This window comes from Carassius auratus, chromosome 24 (genome assembly GCF_003368295.1).
Source record: "Carassius auratus strain Wakin chromosome 24, ASM336829v1, whole genome shotgun sequence".
Classification (NCBI taxonomy): domain Eukaryota; kingdom Metazoa; phylum Chordata; class Actinopteri; order Cypriniformes; family Cyprinidae; genus Carassius; species Carassius auratus.
This window is the reverse complement of record NC_039266.1, coordinates 17,379,828-17,399,765: the sequence shown is the minus strand read 5'-3', so window position 1 is coordinate 17,399,765 and position 19,938 is coordinate 17,379,828. Positions and strand designations below refer to the sequence as shown.

The 19,938-nt window shown below is 36.3% G+C and overlaps 2 protein-coding genes and 1 non-coding gene across 10 annotated transcripts in view; 2 read left to right on the top strand and 1 right to left on the bottom strand.

Moving 5' to 3' along the window:
* Positions 1 to 322: 322 nt before the first annotated feature.
* Positions 323 to 408, top strand: trnay-gua (transfer RNA tyrosine (anticodon GUA)). Its single transcript is given in 2 exon segments — positions 323 to 359; positions 373 to 408. It is a non-coding gene; the product is annotated as a tRNA-Tyr (tRNA).
* A 662-nt stretch (positions 409 to 1,070) lies between these two features.
* On the bottom strand, positions 1,071 to 6,621 carry LOC113042769 (dnaJ homolog subfamily C member 5-like). Its single transcript, XM_026201785.1, has 5 exons — positions 6,229 to 6,621; positions 5,232 to 5,354; positions 3,201 to 3,414; positions 2,525 to 2,699; positions 1,071 to 1,396 (listed from the first exon to the last, which is right to left on the bottom strand). The coding sequence occupies exons 2-5, from the start codon at positions 5,336 to 5,338 to the stop codon at positions 1,311 to 1,313; spliced, it is 582 nt and encodes a 193-aa protein (XP_026057570.1). The 5' UTR covers positions 5,339 to 5,354; positions 6,229 to 6,621; the 3' UTR covers positions 1,071 to 1,310.
* Positions 6,622 to 10,319: 3,698 nt separating this feature from the next.
* LOC113042472 (high affinity cAMP-specific 3',5'-cyclic phosphodiesterase 7A-like) overlaps positions 10,320 to 19,938 on the top strand; it is a 34,965-nt gene continuing 25,346 nt past the window's right edge. For 4 of the 8 annotated variants that reach the window (XM_026201354.1, XM_026201353.1, XM_026201350.1 and 1 more), the window contains exon 1: positions 10,320 to 11,401. In XM_026201354.1, coding sequence (XP_026057139.1) covers positions 11,264 to 11,401 — 138 coding nt within the window. In that variant the 5' untranslated portion in view covers positions 10,320 to 11,263. The remainder of the gene's footprint in view (positions 11,402 to 19,938) is intronic. The other 4 variants (XM_026201356.1, XM_026201355.1, XM_026201352.1 and 1 more) reach the window with 1 other exon arrangement.

The window sequence follows — 19,938 nt, the reverse complement described above, 5'->3', positions numbered from 1 at the left end:
TTTATTCTTATTGGTTTTATTATTACCATGGCATGTACTGTAATTGTATCAATGCATCTGACATTTTTCACTTAACGTTAGCCTCAGTAGACTAATGTTGAACATTCGGTTACATTATTTTCGCTTTTCAGTTTTGTTATTATGAAACGATAATCTATCGATTACTAGCGTGTGTTACGGATTTTTGCTTAGAGTAAATGACACGTTGTCAAATTATGGCTTAGATAGAATAAATGACACGTTGTCAAATTATGGTAAAAAAAACAAAAGGTATTTCATAGTCTCCTTTAAAATCCTTAAAATTGACGCGCAAATCTGAGTTCCTTCGATAGCTCAGTTGGTAGAGCGGAGGACTGTAGCGGAATCACTGTAATCCTTAGGTCGCTGGTTCGAATCCGGCTCGAAGGAAACTTGTTTTCTCTTTCTTTTTGTTAAGACAAGCAATATCCTATCGATATTCATGTAGAGTACTGCCACAGAGTAAATAAAATGTGTTGTTTAAATTATTTAGATATCTAACAGTTAAATACACAACATAATATTGGGCCCACTGTTGTTATCCCCATAGTTCAAAAATTAATAAAATCACCCCTGGTAGTTTAAAACCACTGTTAAATGTACAGAAATATTAGCATTTATATTTTGAAAACCTGTAAGATATGCACTCCAAAAATTGTTTTGTATATGTTTTTTCACTTGACACATTTTTAACATAGACAAACTAATAAACCTATTGTGTTACATATTTGTCAGTCATTCGTATGGAACAGGTAAGATTTCTGTATAGCAAAAATAACGTACATATATATATATTTACATACCGTATATATAATCAATGAATATAGATGTACATATATATAATCAATTAATCAAATTTCTTCCCATCTTCTTCCCATACATTTGAACTAACTGCAGTTAATGCTATATTTTAACCATGTTCATACTTTTTAACTTAATAAATCATTGTTTTCACAATGAATAACTGAATGAATGACAAATATGTTACATTATGTTTATTGTTAAAAATGGATTTGCATTTTATATGGAAAATGTAAATTTAGGCCCTAAGTGTACATAATATTATTTAAAGGAGCATCATTCATCAGTTTTGATCACATTATCAGTTTTAATTCCACAAGAAGGACAAGAATAATATAATATCTGTTATTTACAGACAGCATGGCTAAACAAAGCTTAAGAAGTTGAGTATTTTTAGCTTTCTCAGTCCTAACATAAACTGTATATTGTAAAAGACACCAATATATTCCAAAAGAATTTTAAAAATAACATATATCGTCACTTTTTTCCATTTAGGTGTATGTTCTGTGTCCATCACCGATCAGCTGGGTCTTCTCACTAGCATTGGTTGGCTGCATCACAATCGGAGTGTCGCCATCTGGAAAACCAAAAATCACCGGTAAAAGAGGTCACATATGTTCAATATGGAATATACAAGAGGTTACACTGTCTAATGCCATGCCATTTCACACTCCTAATTGAACTTCCTGCTGAAATGAAAAGTGTTTTGTACACTCCAAGGACGTCCCAGCAATCTGCCGTTGGCCTTCCCCTGCTGGCTGAGCTTTTCTGACCTCATTGAGCTGGCTCAGTATCACTGGTTTGAAGGGCAGCCCACTGTCCACTGGCTTACCTAATGCTGAGAGTTTTCTGATTCTGAGACCACAGGGGTGCATTTTTAGAGACTACTTCAGCATGATATGAAGTCTAAGAAACATTATTGTAGGAAACATTAATATGAATGCTATGAAGCAGACAAAAATATGTTTTTAGGTTTTTACATGGTGCACTAGTATATAATATTTAAAGGGATAGTTCACCCCAAAATGAAAATTCTGTCATTAATTTCTCACCCTCATGTCGTTCAAAACTTGCAAGACCTTTGTTCATCTTGTGTACTCAGAGTTCATGCTCTGCATTTAGCCCACACAAATATTAATGACCACAGATATAAATGCTATAAAACAGGTGCCTGCTATACTTCATTAGTATATAAAAGCAGGATCTTGTGTGCTGCGTGTTCTCAGCTTGTCTAGGTGAATACAAGTCAACCAAAATGGAAGCACAAGTCAATTTTGATTCGCCAACAGTGTATTTTTACCAGACGTAGCTTGAATTTAAGACAAAACACGGCTTTTTCTTTTTTTTGTCTGTACCATCTTGCATGCTGTCTTTCAAATACAGGGCAAGAAAACATTGTTTATTTTTATTGTGAGAATGCTATAAAAAACTAGTATGCAAACACACTTTGAGAAATGACTCAGACTGTAATTATCACTTTTGTGAGGGACTGCAGCACAAGATGTAAAAAAACCCTCCTACAGCTCACTGGCAGAACAACAGCGTATTATATCCAAACATCTGGCTCAGAAGTCTCAACTATTTATTTTTGTAAGTAGGATGAGTTATTACGTTAGTTGAACCTTCTGGCTGTCGAGTAACTGAGGTGTGTTCTGTGCTCTCTTGTGTGTGACCACCTAAAGAACACGTCAGCATGTCCTCTTACCTCTCTCGTTGTCTGTGCGGATCTGCTCCTCCAGGTCTTCGGGAGACACATAGCACTCCGGGTCCTCTTCACCAGGTGTGTGCGGTTTGCACTTCCCACAACAGCAGTTGAAACAGCAGCACAGACAACAACAGAAATAGCAACCTGTCAGCAAGCCACAGATGGCAAACAGACCCTATAAATGAGAATGTCAAAATCAGGCAGGGTTTAATTTAGATACAAATGCATTCAAAATAGAGACATCACAGTATCTGTATCATGTAATATTACTTTAGAAAATTAAATCATTTACTTATCATTTACTATAATGTAAAAATGTACTATTTAGTGAGCAGATGCATTTATATGAATTAGGATAATGTTTTATTAACTTGTTCATTTTGCAATAATATTCTATGATTTATCTTTCAGAGTTAATATTACAATATTCAATCTTATTATATTATTTGTTAACATGACATTGTAAATGTTCACTGTTCCAGTTAGCTGCAGATGCAATTTTTTTTTAATTAATAATAAGATGCAAAAATATGATTTATTATGACCAATAGAATTCTCTTTTAAATTTTTGACTAATTTATAATGTAATTAATATTATTCAATGTGTAGATTACACCAACAAGAGTAGATTTCATTTTGATGTAAAAAAAGGGGGGGGGGGGGGGTGATACCGCACCTTTGCCCACCAGCTGGAGAGCATAAAGTATGTGTTCACATTCTCCTCCCCAAACTGCTGCGACACATACAGACCCAGGGAGCCGTACTTGTCGTAAATGTTCCTCTTAGTGACGTCAGACAGCACGGCATTAGCATTGTTGAGCTCTTTAAATTTGTCAGTGGCATCGGGGTTATCGGGGTTCTTGTCAGGATGATATTTCAAAGCAAGCTTCCTGAAAAAAAAAAAAAAAAAACACGGGAGGACATTTAAAAATGAAACATTTATTCTAAAACCTGACTGTAAAGAGCTGAACCAACCTGAGGATCATACACAAGTCTTAGAAATGAAAATGTAATGAACAGAAGTTGTTGAAAGACCCTCAGATCAATGTTATTGACGGAGTATATTTAAATGACCTTAGAAATACAGACTCTCAGCAAGAATGTGATTCTTTTCTTTGTATTCCCCTAATGAGAGTCACATAAAACAACCATTAGCTTAAAAAAGAAACACAAATACTTGTGGACTCGCGCACAGTAAGAGGAGACTCATTAACACGAGCCAGTTTAAAATGCTGTCTGTCTGTTTGATGATCTCAGCAGGGTGTGATCTTTTGCGGCTAGCTGTCTTATGCGCACGCTGCTTGACCTGTCTATGTGTCGGCAAGACCGCAGACCCCATTAGTGCCTCCAAAAGCTGCTCTGCACATGAGGGGTGGTGAAGAGAGGGACGTCACCAAGTCTGACATTTTTCCCATTAGAACCAGCAGTGCATTGCAAACGTCTCTGTCTCTGACTCAGTTCAGGTCTGCTCTGAATGACTGCCAGCATGTCCAAACTCTGCAAAAAACACTCTGCAGCAATAAGGAAGAGTTTGACATTTTATAATGCTGTGAAATGCAATATCCTCGAGCTCAAAATGGTTGTGGATGATCAGATAGCAAACTATAAATATTTATGGTAAGGAGTTTTGGTGTGGAGTAGCATAAATCTATTAATACAAAAAAAAAAAAACAGCAAAGAATTTTAATCTTAAAATCATTACATGAAATAACCTTTTTTTTTTTTTTTTTTGCGGAACCAAAAACTAAAAATGTAATCTATAATTTATTATGCCTTGTGCATGCTTGCTTGTTATTGTTTGATTAAGACAATGGCTTCTGCAAGAGTTTTGATGATTATATTTTCATTAACAGCAAACAAGTGCTGTTAAAATGCTAACCATTCAAATGCCTCCTTGAACAACGTGTAAATTAGAACAATTACTCTATAATCAGTATGGTGTTAGAAATGAAAGTGTCTAATGAAGCTCTCTGACGTCTTCGTGTTTTAGCATACAAGACACAAAAACAGCACAGGTTGTGCATAAATTGCAGCCTTGGAAAACTGTATAAAAAATGATTTATATATATATATATATATATATATATATATATATATATATATATATATATATATATATATATATATATATATATATATATATATATATATATATATATATATATATATATATTAAGCAGCCACAGAAAATAAAAACTATTTACTGTCTTGCATATACATTCTCCTCTATGTATGACAAAGAATGAATGCTGTATATATTTTTCCCAGGTTGCCCTGCTCTGCTGCAGCATAACGTTTTGTTAAACCGACTGACAAGTGAAACCAACATTTTATGGTGTAAGCGTCGAGATATTACCACCAAAGGCAAGGTTGGCACGTTTCCATGGAGCTATGTAAATTATAGTGCAGAATCACTCATGCACACGTCGTGAACCCCTGAACACGCTCTCGTATCTAAGATTCCTTTATCATTCCTGATCCCAGTAAAATAAGGGATGCCATCTGTTCAGCATAATGAATATTTTAGTTTTGTGGAAGTCATTTTATATTCATGCAGCTCCAGTGCAACTGAAGGCTGAGATTATAGAGGAATGAGTCGCAGTTTGGCACCTTCTCTATCCTTTGCTCCCTCGTTCACCCCAAGTAGAATCCAAACTTCGTACAGTAAATGCGCCTTGGAACAAATAGGTTGTGAATCATGTCTTACCTGTAGGATCTCTTGATGTCATCATGAGTGCAGTTCTTGTCAAGCCCAAGAACCTGGTACAGAGCCTCTCCTGATGTGGACAGGGCTCGTTGCCTTTGTTCAGCCATGATCTTAAACCATTACCTTAACATCAAAAGAACAAAGAAACTGTTCATAAATCGGAGAAGACAGTAGGTCAGGAGCAGTTGTCCTGGAATGGGTGGCGAACAAGATACAACCTATAGCGAAGAGTTTTTGGGTCCCAGAATGTTTATGGAATGCTATAATGGTTGAAAAAATGAGGTTGTCACAAAAACAAAAAACTCTTGGTTGTAAAAAATAACCATTAGGGAACATTCTGAGTTGGTTCACTTAAGGTTGTCATGAAAACATCCCTGCAACATTCTGGGAATGTTAGTTTTTGGTTATAAATCTAAATCCTAAAAATAACCATTTATAACCATGTTCTGTGTAGGCTCCCTTAAGGTTGTCACAAAAGGTGTAAAAAAAAAAATCCCTACAATGTTCTGGGAAGGTTAGCTTTTGATGAAAAAGAAACAACAATGCTTTCCCAGAACATTTTTTTTTTTTTTTTTTGTTCCCAAAAGGAAAACGAATGGGGAATGTTCTGTGTTTGCAGGGAAATGACGTTTGGTTTGAGACTTACAACGTCACTCTTTCCACATCAACCCGGACCTAGTTGATTTTTTTTTATTTTTTTATTTTTTTTACATAGATTCAAAAGCAATCTCTCTGTTTTTAAGAAAGGACATCCATTGGAAGGTTATTGCAGAGAATATATATTGACATGGATTATCTGATAACCTCCAACCCCCACCCCCTGAATAATTCCATCTTTTGTAATGAGCCTTCATAGAATATTAACTAGTTCTAAAAATGATACAGCCTTCATATCTCTGTTGAGCTATACAATGGCTGACTGCAGAAGTAAGAAGCAAAATTACTTCACTTCTACAAAACTGCTCCAAATCCCACAGAAGATCATTCATTTTCTTACCTGATACCTCCAAACTTAAGTCCTTCTCCAGGGCAGGTAGACAGGCTAATGGAGTCAGATTCCTTCTCTGAAGGTGAGTAGATTACTGAGGGGATGAATTATACATGGAACTAGTCATGAGCTCAGGTAACTTCAGGCCAGTTTCACATGGTTACCAACAAGGTTCATTAGGTTTCAGAGCCTGGTGCTTGAACAGAGAGTGGAAGCTTGTGATGGAAGATGTTTGATGGATGAAGGATGAACCCGTGTTATTTGCTTGTAAACTGACTTTTAAACCTGCACCATGAGGAACGGAGAGGATAAAAGGTTAGGTTTAATGTGTATACAACTTTTTAGCTATAGTCTCACATTGTGTGCGTGCATGAATGCCCGCGAGTTGATGCATTTTCTTGCTGATACAAGATCGCCATCTTGTGGTGTCCTTCTGCAATTGCTGGTTTCAATGCCATTGCGTGACAAACGTAGTGACGTCTAAATGCATATTCAACAAAACTCCATTGCTTGTGCAGCAAAAACTAAAGAAAAAAAGAAGATTTTTTTTTTTTTAGAATTATACTGATCTAAAATAATAAAAATGAGTGTTCAAAATTAACAGACAAAATGACCTCCACAGTAACACACGTCAGAGAAGGCGCGCATGTTGTCAGCAATATATTTACGCATGCTAATATGAACAATGTTGTCCATATTTTACTACTGTATGTAGAAATAAACTAAAAAACGATTAATTTTTTTCAAGATATTTGTGAATAAACTGAAAAGTGTTTGTGAACTAAAAAAACGAGAATTTATGTTTAAGCTTTATTGCATTTTAAATAAATACAAGACAATGCATGAAGTTAGAATACAAAAAAAAATTGTACTAAAGTTATGTTTCAAACATTCATTATTTTGAAACTCTTAAGGAGTACAGTAGTAATGTAAATTGTATGATGAAAAAGTGACCAGACCAGAGATGCCATCAAACATAATTTATTCAATAAGCTACATAATGTTCTCCACACATTTTTGATTATTTGTATTCTCACAAATATAGTATGCTCTAAATCATAGGTTTTAATCTATTTGATAGACCCCCAAATATTATCATGCTTCTGCAAGTGACCCCCATCCTACACTTTATAAGGCAGCTATATATTTTCCTGTTTAATCACCCAATTAATATAGTAAAAAACGAAATATAATACATTTGTGTGAAATGAATTTGGAAAGAAATTTCTACTCACAATAGAACCTTTTAGATGTAGTATTTATTCAATTTAAATGTTTGCTATTTTTCTTTTAATAAATTTTGTTCAGGTTCTTCATCTTTATATATATATATATATATATATATATATATATATATATATATATATATAGCAATTACCTTGTATCACCACAAGATGGCAACTAAGCACAGATTTACAACTCTAAAACTCTACAAGTTAATGGAAAAAGCTTACATACTTGTTGTATAGACAAAAAAAAGTCACATTTCTACAACTGCCTAAATTATAATACTTATTATATGGAAAAAAAGACAGAAATGTCACATTCACATATTTTCTTCTTCTTCTTCTTCTTCTTCTTCAAAACCACATGCAGCAGTCAAAACAACAGGGTGGTCACCAGTGGGCCAGTTGACGTCAAGCAGCAGTATCAATTATGCCGGCGCTCCTCTTGTTTATGGTCTCCTGATGACTGCTACAGAGCACAGGGTCGCATTGCAAGTGGATACATGGAGTCTCGAGGGGAATTAGCAGGTGTGCTGCTCGCCACCCCTCATCATTGTCTCCTCAGGAGGCTGTTCCTGCAAAGAACGTCTGCCTGGGGAACGGCATCTGTGGCAAACTAAGCCTCAGAAACAAACCATTAATGAAATGATTGCCCCTCAGTCAGGAAATGTGATACTCCCAAATGAGCAGCATGTGGGGCAAACGGTAGTAGACGGGAGGCGGTCCTTGACACTGATTAAATGCTATTGTATAAGTAAGTGAATGAACAGATCCGTTAATAACTACACCGGCAGATATAGGCATGATGCCAGAAGTCTTATCTTCTTAAGTGTGAAGTGTTTGCTTTCTCTGTTTAGTCCCAGTGTTTAAGTCCCACTAACACCAGTAATTATCAACATAGATAAACAATACATGCAAGAAAATAATCTCAAAGGTTTTGTATAATATTTCCAAGAAGTTCTGGTGTGCACTGGGGTAAAGCACTAGTAATCTGTGTGATCTGGCAGTGTATATTCAAGATGCCTAGAAACGGATTAGGACTGCATGGTCTGGGGTTTGGTTGTGCAGAATTGTGTTGTGAGCAGTGGGGGGGGGGGGAGCAATTATACTCACTACTGGCACATGGCCTCTGTTGCCATGGCACGGTTCACCACTGTCCCTTGGTCTCCAGAAACTCAAGTTAAAACATTTGCTAACACTGCAAAGCTTTACGACTTAAACTGAAGATTTTAAATGACCCAAAGACTGGGTTGAACTTGCACAGAGTGGGTCGAGCTTGGTTATTTTGCTTCTAGGTAAATGTCTGCTTATTTGATTGCAAAAGAAAGGATAATGTTAAAAAATGGCTCTATGTTTTAATAAAGGTTGCAAAAGTTTTTTTTTTTTTTTTTTTTTTTTTGCAGCAATGCCATAGATCAAATAACATTTCAGTGAACAGTTCTTAAAATAACTCTTATTTTTTTCAATGTGAAGAACATTTATATCTGAAGAGCATTTTCCACTATAAAGAACCTTTTGTGCAATAAAAAGGTTCTACGCTCTTAAAAATAAGGGTCCTTTATTGGGATTGGTTGATCCATGAAGAATCCTTAACATCCATGGAACCTTTCCATTGCACAAAAGGTTCTTTATAGTGGAAAAAAAGTCATTTAAGTTATTCAAATGCTCTTTAAACTATAAAAATGGTTCTTTTAATAATTGTTCATTGAAAGGTTCTTTGGTGAACCCAAAAATGGTTCTTGATGTGAAAGTTTATTTATGGAGCCACTGAGAACTAATAAAGTTAAAACAGAGAACCAAAACATGGCTCACACAGTTACCTTGAGGATCAATTTCAAGTGTAGCCTATACTTTTTCCACATTAATATATATATATATATATATATATATATATATATATATATATGTATGTATGTATGTATGTATTTTTTTATATTTTTTAACTGTAACAGACCATAAGCCATAGTTCATGATTATGAATTGCGTTTCCATGCATATTGTACCTCGGCAAACAATATGATACTTAGAGACTGCTATTGACTATGTGTTGTCATGCAATTATCTGGTAATGCCTGACAACATGCTTATTGTTTAAACTTACAAAGTTCTCTGTGGTACGCTTGTCTTAAGCAAACAAACACTATAAAGGCAAAACTGTAAAAAAAGAAATGAACTCATGTGTATTATAGCCTACTATGTTTAATCACACTCACAAAAGAAAAAAAAAAAACGTTCTTTGAGCATTTCTCCTCTTAAACCTGTAAATTTATATTACTAACATGGTTGTTGTTGTTTTGACAGATTGCTTCTGTTCTTCTTTCTAAGTCTCTGTATAAAAGCTTCTGCTAAATGTGTCCATTTAAATCACATGGATCTGGCATTGGCCTACAGGTACGATAACATGAACATTACATTACACTGGAAAAATCAGCTTAAACCAGTGTATGATGGTTTGGTGGCCTTAGATGGTCTCTCGGCATGGTTTTAGAAAGAAACTATGAAGGGTGAAATCATAAAATGTTATTTTTCAAAAAGAAAAAAAAACACGTTTACTCATGGGTTTTATTATTGAGAGAAGTTAACACTGGCTCATTGCTCACGAATAACTGGATGACTCATGCCGAGAAAAGGTAATCACTGGCAATGATGTAGACCGGCTGCAGGGCAAACCCCGCTGTAGTGGAATACCCTTGTTGAGGTCCGTACAGTCAGTTGAACGAGTGCATAAATCAGGCTTGAAAGCAGCGCCAATGAAATCCGCCGTTTCAAAATCGCTGTAGGGTGTAATCCAATGGGAACGGGCGTTACATGATCTGCTGCGCGCCTATTGGCTCAAAGAGACTAGGACGTTTTGTGAACGCTTTCTGTACAACCCTATCTCTTTCGCAGGTGGTGCATGTTCGGAAACAGCTTACAATGTTCAGGAGTAACTGAGACTGTCGTATGTAATAAGCGTAATTTATTTCCCGTTTTGCGTTTTCTTTTTGACACTGACCGAACATCATGTGCCAACACACGCACGGCGTGGTCGCGGGGCGTGTTTTTATTTCACCAAGGCCACTTTCTTCTGGTTAATATACAGTGCTGCATTGAGTGTGTGCTGAATTACGGGTGCTATCTGTGCGTCTGCATTGAGAAAAAAACGAGAGGGAGAATAAATGTTCATGCAGCGCAGAGCTTGAGTGAAACCTGTCGCTAAACGGATAGAAGTTCACGTAACGTTACATTTATTTATATATTCGCCGGATATCTCCGTTTTCTCCTCCAAGCATCAGTATCGAGGTTTGAAGTGGTCATGCCTTTTGTTTTAATTTGGGAGACGAGACTGCGGAGCCATTTGCACGATGATGATGATTCACGACTGGACGGAGTTTAAAAAATGAGGAAGCATTTTTTTCTAAAGATACTAAAAAGATAGAGGAGAGGCCTCGTCGTCCCACAGGCCGTGGTCTTTGCATGGGAAACGGGAGAAGAAAGGAAGAAAAAACGAGCCTGATGAATAAAAATCGAGTGAAATGGAGCACGAGACACGCGCGTGGGGAAATATGGACCATATCAATAACGAAGGCGGTGTGCGCGAGAACCAGATCGATCCAAACAAAATGAAGCTCTTCGCCTCTTGAGCATTTAAACTGATATTTTTTATTTGCAATTTAAGAAGAGGGGATTCCCGTGCTTTTTGAGAGTTGCAAACAGCGCCCAAGTTCCATGCAAGTTCTCTTCTCCGCCTTCTTTTGATTCCTTTGATTGTTTTACTACTTTTTGTTCGGCGGGTTTGAATAATTTTTGATCCGGATCCATAGCGTTGATATTATTCAATGGAATTATGTTATCAGTTACCGGTTTTGCCTCTAGACAGGCCGGTTCCCAAACATGTTCTCAGCCGGAGGGGAGCCATTAGTTTCAGCTCTAGTTCCTCATTATTCGGAGCCCCCGACCCGAGGCAGCTGTCACAGGTAAAGAACAAAACATCCTGGCTGTGTGTCAAAACCTAGCGAGCTGCCTACCTAGAGAATCACCGCGCGGTCCGAACGTTGGTTCGAATCATTTCGAATGTTCGGAACGCGCGAATGTTGCTCAAACATTTTGCATGCTGTAGAAAATTTAACCGTTCTGGTTCCGACAAGACGGATTTGTCAATCTAGACTGTTCTAGATCTTAGATTTTGTAGCCTACTTTTGAAGGAATAATTGGAGAAAGTAAATTTAGCCTAATTCAAGTTGCTTTTACTGTTCTGTCATTAAATGACTTTTAATGAATGATAAAACATTTAATCTGTTTGTTAATTTATTTTAAACGCCGCAACAAAATTCATAATTTTGTATGTTTAACTAATAGTTGTCATATGAACTATTTAGTAACCACAGCTATCAAAAGACCAGAATTACTGCGAAAGTGATTAGCAAGTCTGTTTATTTCAGCAGCCATTCAGACTGCTTTGGTTCACTAAAAAGAACCGGGTTTTAAAGATTAATTTGAATTGGAATCGGATTACTGTATGTTTCGTGATGTAGATTCAGGCTGTTTTAGCGAAGTATACACATTCGTGAATTGTTAACAAAACCAAACCTCTTAAATAAAACCGATTATTGGTTCTCACCCCTACTAGGTAGCCTGCTCAAAAGGTTTTGAGACGAGGCCCAAATTCTGTCCATGCTCAATTATTCTTGTGCTTGTTCAGGGTCTTGTTTTATTTACTCGGAAGTCCCCAAGTGTCAGGCCTTGACAAGAGACAGCGTTATTTTCCCTAATTGTCTGTTGTTGCTGTCATACTGCGGTGTTGGCAACACAAAATATGTTTTGTTGTCCCTTTGGGCCACATGCTGACAGTCTTTTCAGGCTGAAAGTGTGTCACTCTCTCCCTCACACACACACAATGTTTGAATTTGTTGGGTATTCTCTTGGACAGCCCCCTTGCAACTTGTTACTCCTTGTCCTTTGGGGAGATTTTAAGTGTTTCTCTGCTACTCTAATCTGGTGTTTTTAACCCTGTAAGCCAGACATGATGTGAAATAATAGTCAGAGAAGAATATAAGTTTATTAAACCCCTTTTTAAACAAGTTTGTATACGTGTATGTTTTGTATAATATTTGATGCATCAGACTTTCATGGCTCGTATAAGAATATGGAGCTCACACATGTGAAAGAAAATTCCTCAGAGATCCAAACTGAACAAAAATATGCAATTTAGTGAAGATGGTATTTATAGACTTAAAGATAGAATTTTGGTGAATTGTAATGTAAATAATTGCATTTTTATAACAGTATAGCAGACTGCATACATAATGCATATAAATATCAGTTGTCACCATTTTATAATTGAAACTCTGTAGTTTTTATTGTGGGACAAAAAAATTACTGTAATGCAATGAAGATGTGCAAATTTTAATATTAGTTTCCAAGAAAACATGAAGTGTCAAGTAAATCTAAGTGATCCAGTACATATATAACATGACCTAAAGGTGGATATTTTTTAGAATTATACTAAAAGAAATGAATTCAGAAAATGTAGATGTGTGTGCAACAGGTTTTTTCAGCCTATCAAGTTTTGATCATGTTCATAATTGATGGGCTTTATTAATTCAATATATGATGCAATATGTTTTAAAGGGTTAATGCATCTCTTTCAACCATGTTGAAATGGATATAAAGTGTTGCATGCTTTTTAAAATAAATATAAAGTGATGAAGCAGTAAAACAGTTGGTTGCACATTAAGTAATAATGCTCTCATGTTATATATATCACGTATAAAGGCGGTGCATATGCTTTTAAGATGAACTGTATTCTATTGTTGGCAGTCGGTGCGTATTAAATCTTTAATGAGAGATAACGCATATCTCCATGTCAAAGCATTGTCACTCACTGTACTTGATAAATGATAAGTGACTAGTCTTGCAGCAAGCTCACACAGTGAGAGAGATAACATGCTCAGCTAGTGAAAGAAGCCCTGCGGGGCTTCGAGGGCCAGAATTTAAGATTTAGTCGGTCAATAATAAGGGTCATATCACCAAGCAACCGCTTGTATTAGGAGTCAGATTAGATAACCCTTCTGTCCAGTGTATTGCCTCAACTGCCCCTGGTTGTCTGAGCCTACCAGATGCTATCAGCATCTCTTAAGTAAAACACATGCAAATGTATTTGGCTACTGCTTTTCTAGTCAAACTAGTGATTGCTGATTGGTTGAAATTGTTATAAAGCACAACAATAACCACATTAGCATTGTATCATAGATTTTCTGACTCGCTCTCCATCCTGACAGGTGTTCTGCCAGCGGAATAATTGTTTTGCTTGGATTTTATTACAATTTTGAGGTCTATTGGGAGTTTGACCCAGAATGCATTGAGACCTATTTGCCTCTCTTAATGGCATTGCTTTGGCAAGCTTTGTGCAAAAGCATTTGTCCCTTATCTCTGTTTGTTACATTGCATGCATGAAAGCCCAGCAGCTACAACCGTCTTCTCTAAAAACACAATGCATGACTAAGTGCCTCCTAGAGAGCTTGCGTTGAAACCCACCAAAGCTCTGCCTAGATTTCTGCTGGAATTTCATCCGTGGGTGGAATGTGGGATAGACCCAGAGCGGCTCTTCTTGGCCCTCGGTCTTGACAAGTCCAGGCCTTTGTGCTCCCTCTGTATGGAAGGACCGTGTATTTGGGATTTCTGTAGTGACGCATACACTGGTCACATTCGCCTGCCTGTTCCTGACCCAGCTTGCAGTGCAGCCTCTATCTATGTAGAGATGAGGTCAGCCAGGTCTCGGATTTGTATGTGTAGCCCAGCTTTCCAGCAAGTTAAGGTCACCACTTCTAGTCATGTCATATTTATATTCAGTTTAAATGATTCTATACCTTGTTAAATAACTTGAAACTTTCAAGTGTTCTTTCCTGTCTTGAAGTAGGCTTTAGTAACATCACATTCATAAACCATGAATTTAGCTATTTCTAGTCAATGGCAGTATAGTATAGTTCAAGATGAGTCATCAATATTTTTGCTCTGCTCATCTGAAAGACAGTGTTATAATTATATTTTGTATGTGTAATACATATTTATTATCAGAAGTAGTAGGAGCATACATTTTCTAATAGAATCAATATTAATATTATATTAACTTCTATTAAAATTTGGATATACAATTAAATATATATAAATATTAAATATATATACATAAAATATGTGCATGTGTGTTTATAATGTATAAATATATATTTATATCTACAGCTATAATACATGTTAATATCATTGTAAATAGCAATATGTACACATTTAAAGTAAATATTTAATGTATTATTATTGTATTTTAAAGGTGTGTATAATTATACCATCAGCTTTGATAATATTGACATTTATAAAAATACCACTGATGTCGTTTTGAATGATAATATAAACATGTTGTTGTTGTTCCTTTTAGAAAAATGATTTTTTTGTTTGTTATTATACTAGTAGTAGTATGTTTTATACCAAATAATAATAGAATATTAATATTAACACTGTAAAGGTATTTAGTGTGTCCACATATGTGTATATATATTAAAATATGTATATCTGGTAGGAGTTCATTTTTAGAAGGACACCAGCATATAAATGGCTTCAGAGCCAACAGACATAGCCTCAATTTTAGACAACTCCAATTTTTTCATAACGTTGAACCACAGTTTTTACAGTTTTCGCTCAAATTAAGAATGGTTTCTGCACTGTTGGCGATAAGAGAAAATGTTTTATCATCTCCATGCATCCGTTATAAAGCACCCCATTCAACAGATTGCTGTATGTCACAAACAGTGCCTCAGAGTTGAAGCAGTAGCATTTTAGACGGTTATACACACACTTTGCAGACTCGTAGAAGCAGGGCAATTATCTTTTTGTAAACACAGAATTTTTGTGTTCGTGCAGTCATAAAACATAAGTGACTGTTGCAACGCTAGCGTGTGTGTGTGTGTGTGTGTGTAGGTGCCCCTTACTGCTGTGTTTGTTAGGAACCATAGCAGAGGGCGGTAGTTAAGCATGTGCCTGGACTCTGGGGGCAGTGGTTTGGGCTGTAGCCAACTTCACAGATGGCCAGGATCTCTCACTCTCCATCGTCATTCTTCTCTTCACTCTTTTTCCCCTCTCAACTTCTCCCACACTTGTTTTTCTCAAACATGCTTTTTGTAAACCAACAATCGGCTTCCCAAAAACTAGAGTGTTGCGATATCAGTCACAATTACACATACATGCAGCCCAAACACACTTGAAACAACAAAGACCAGGGAATGAAAAACGCCACTCGAATTGTGTTTAGTAATTACAACGTGTTTTCAAGAATCCCAATAACATGTTAGATTATGCAGTGCTTTCTAGAATGTTAAGGCATTTAACGTGTCTCTGATGTGCCTGTGCTTGTGATTCACACACTTATTCATGTTCTGCATTACTTTACTGCATCAATGACTTATCAGAAGCTCGACAGCATGTTTTTGCCATTTAGGCAGAGCAGCCCGTTCCCGAGCGGCATGTGAAGCATTGTGATCCTCTGGTGTCCACCATATTTGTGGGCTCTTGCTGAAACCTTTGGCAGTTAGTTTGCGAGTGAAGAGCCAAAGGTATATCACATCATTGTGTGTGTGTGTGTGTGTGTGTGTGTGTGTGTGTGTGGATGGAAGGCTGACAAGCTTGCTTGAATTGTATTTGTTGGAGGTCATATCATCTGTGTTTGGTGGTGATGCAGACAGGGCGAGGATGAGTTTTTTATTTTGAAGGAGTTTGTTTATCTCACTCATACGATAAGGTTTTTTGTGCCGTATTGTTCGACTGACGTAGTTTCAGGATGTGGTAAGAATGTGGAGGGAGCTGTTCAGTTTTCAGTATTTCACAACTTGCTGCTGGTGTGTGTAAATGTGTGAGTAACCCTTGCACTGCCAAGACTGCTTTCGCATTAACTTTCAGTTGCGTTTGCATTTGCTCTGTGTTTATAGTTTCAGGTCAGGTTTTAAAGAAGCCATTTAAATGGTCTTGGGCATTAAAGTATTGCACTCGTTTGGAAATGACGCAAATCTTCACCCTTGTTGACAGGCATTCAGTATCTCGCTTGAAAGTTTTTCTTGCACCATCCTGATGTTATTTCCCTTAAATATGGGCATCTGAGATATTTAGTTTTTGTTTAAACACATTGCACTTTTTTGTGTAATTCTTATTTATGTTGCTACTCAAAAAATGTGTAGTGATTATTATTATTATTATTATTATTATTATTATTATTATTATTATTATTATTATTTGTCTAGATAAAATTTGTTTTACCGGTTCAGTAAAAATTTTGAAATATCTGTATAAAATATTTAAATTAAATGAAAATATATAGAATTAAGATTAAACATTAAGGTTTATATATATATATATATATATATATATATATTTATTTATATATATATATATTTATATATAATTTTTTTTTTTTTTTTCTTTTTTTTTCAAGTATTTGATTTGGGTGGATGTTCGGGTGGTATTTCTGTAAAAACGATCCCTTGCGTTGAGCTCTGTTTGGTTTGTTTACTCCATTGTTGGCTCAACGAAGTGACCGTTGAATGTCATGTCACAATATAACACTGATTCACTTCCTGTCACATTAATCCTTGTTGCACTACAAAACAGCCATCAGCAAATTATGCTGCCGTCTCACAGTAAGGCTACCGGATCTGCCATTGAGAACGCCGAGTTCCGTTACACAACGTAATGAGAAGTTTAACTGTAGGAACAACCGCAGGTTTGACACAGTTTACTGGTATTGCTAAATAGTTCATGCATAAATGTCAGCATTAACTCACCTTCATGTTGTTCCAAACCTCTATGACTTCATTTCTTCAGCAGAACAAGAAAGAATAATTGTTTCTGTCAGTACAACTGATATGAGTGGGCCCCAAACAACTTTAGACTCCATTAACTCTCATTATATGAAAAAAAAAACTTTTTATGAAGAAAGTAATACAGGTTTGGAACAATCTGAAGAAATTGAATATAGTTCAAGTGTGCTTAACTAATAAGTTGCACACAAGAAGATGCATTGAACAAGGTTTCAGCTGTTTTTGTTGAATGTCATTGGGTCCAAAACAGCTTTCAGGAAGTAAGTCATACAGGTTTGGAACCACATGATGAAAGAAAAGAAAGTGCAGGTGTACTTTAACTAATAAGTTAGTTTATATTGGGACCTAACTGACTCCATAACCTGCGCAGTAAAAACAGCATTTATGGCTTGGCACTTACAGAAATGTGCACTACAGTTATCCTGCATCTCACAGCATTGTGCTAAAACTCATGAGGACGCTTTGAATTTATGAGTCCTCTCCGAGGCCTGTTCCTTTAATCTGAGTGAGTTTAGAAGCACCGCATCGGATAAGGTTTAATGGGAATCTGTCTGGCTTCCTCTTTTGTTTGCTTGTTGTGTCATGAACCCACTCCCTTTTTTTCTCGCCTGTAATTAGACAAGAGGAAGAAATAATTTTGAGCTTGACTATAAACTGACCGTTATCGCTTTCAAGAAAAAAAAATGCAGATACGTGCTTAAAGGAATGAATGCTGCAACCCTGTGGCACACCCGACCTGAGATGACCTTGTTGTGCTGGCCTTCGTTGCATATCGTACCAAGTCAAGTTGGTTCAATATGAAATAAAATCCCTTTATTTTGTTTTTAAACATATATCAGTAAGACAAAAATGATTCCATTATAAGCAGACTTTCAGGGACTCCTTTTAGGGAAATTGGAAAGGCTTTATGGCCAAAACATGAGGAGGATTTCATTCAGTTTGAGTCATAAAATCTTTTGTAGAAGAATTGCATTCAGTTTGAGTCATAAAATCTTTTGCAGAAGACACACATGTATAATTAAAATTTACATGACAATTGAACACATTGTACTTTATGCAGATAAGTCATGATATTTCTTAGTATAATGGTTGGACAGAATGAGGCCGAGTTTACACCCCTTACTCCCCTCATGACGTGCTGTCAGGGATTTTTTGTTATGGACGAGCCTGAGTGCCGAGAGCACGGGGTCCGGAACAGGAGCCTCATGAGGACCACGTCATGCTCTCTATCATTACACTTCCTGTGTTTGACTCAGGAATCCACAGCTGCGATGGCTCCTCTCTCAGCCGTTAGGCTCTCGAATGCAAATATGCAGATCGTCAACTGTGCTGTTTATTAGACATGTGACCCAGCGCGCAACTAACGTGTCACTGATCTCACATTTACATGAGGGCCAGTAAGTCTGTAATGGGAGAAACATTCAAAGCAGAGAGGATGTTGGGATATGGATGAAGCGGTGGGGTTTTCCCGGACTGTAAGCGAGGATGTAGGAATGATATGTGATTGTGGCGCTCATTCCACACGCATGCTATTGGCAGGTGCGAATGTGGCTCGCTTCTGCGAAATAAAGCCGTTAGTGTCTTTGAGTTGTGATAAAAGTCTGTTTTCTGTGACTGTGGTTTGCGGGGCTTCGGCTCATCCAACTTGCTGTTCTGCTATTTATGGAAATGTTTCTCCACAGATAGATGCGGTGATGTCACTGCAAAGAGAGGCCAACTTTGGTCTGAGAGAGGGAGATTGTGTTCCACCTGTTCCTAAAATGATTCCAAGCCACACTTAAAACCTGAAAACATAAATCATTATGCTTTTGGCTCTCATTGTAGATTCTAGGGATATGCCGGTATCAAATTTTCCTGTTGCGATTAATTCCTAATGCTTATAACGCAGTATACGGTATTGATGTTTAGTTTAAAAAAGTGGTCATAATAAAGTTTTTTCTTATAACAAAAATAACTGAACATTTAAATACAATAAAGCAATACTGAAAAATATATAAGGTTAAAAGTTTTACATAGGTTAAAGTGCAAAATAACTATAAAGACCAAGCGGTATCACTTTACAATAAGACCTCAATAGTTAATAGGGGTGTCACGATTCTCCAAATCCTCGATTCGATTGCATTTTCGATTCTAAGCTCACGGTTCGATTCGATTCTTGATTTTTACATTTATTCTTTTTAAAGCACAGATTGTCATTTTTCAAACTAGACTTTTATGCAATATAATATCTGACCTTTGTTTGCAATGTACCACACTACATTGTCAAATTTAAAACTTTTATTAACAACATAATGTAACAATAACTTATATCTTTAGTCAATTGAAAACTTAAAATAAACTGCCATCCAGTTTCTCTTTTGTAAGTGCAGTCTTCTTCACAAAAGATGACATTCAAGTTCACAACAAAACAAAAACAATAAAAAATGACTAAACTAACCTTCAAATATTACGATGTATCTGTTTAAAAGATTAAAGATAAAACACTTGTTAAACACTTCACTGTCATTCATTTAGATTTAGATTAAGATTTATATGTGTGTGTATATATATATATATATGTGTGTGTGTGTGTGTGTGTGTGTGTGTGTGTGTGTGTGTGTGTGTGTGTGTGTGTGTGCATCATTACAGTCTGTAAAATGTGTGTATCTTTATTACAA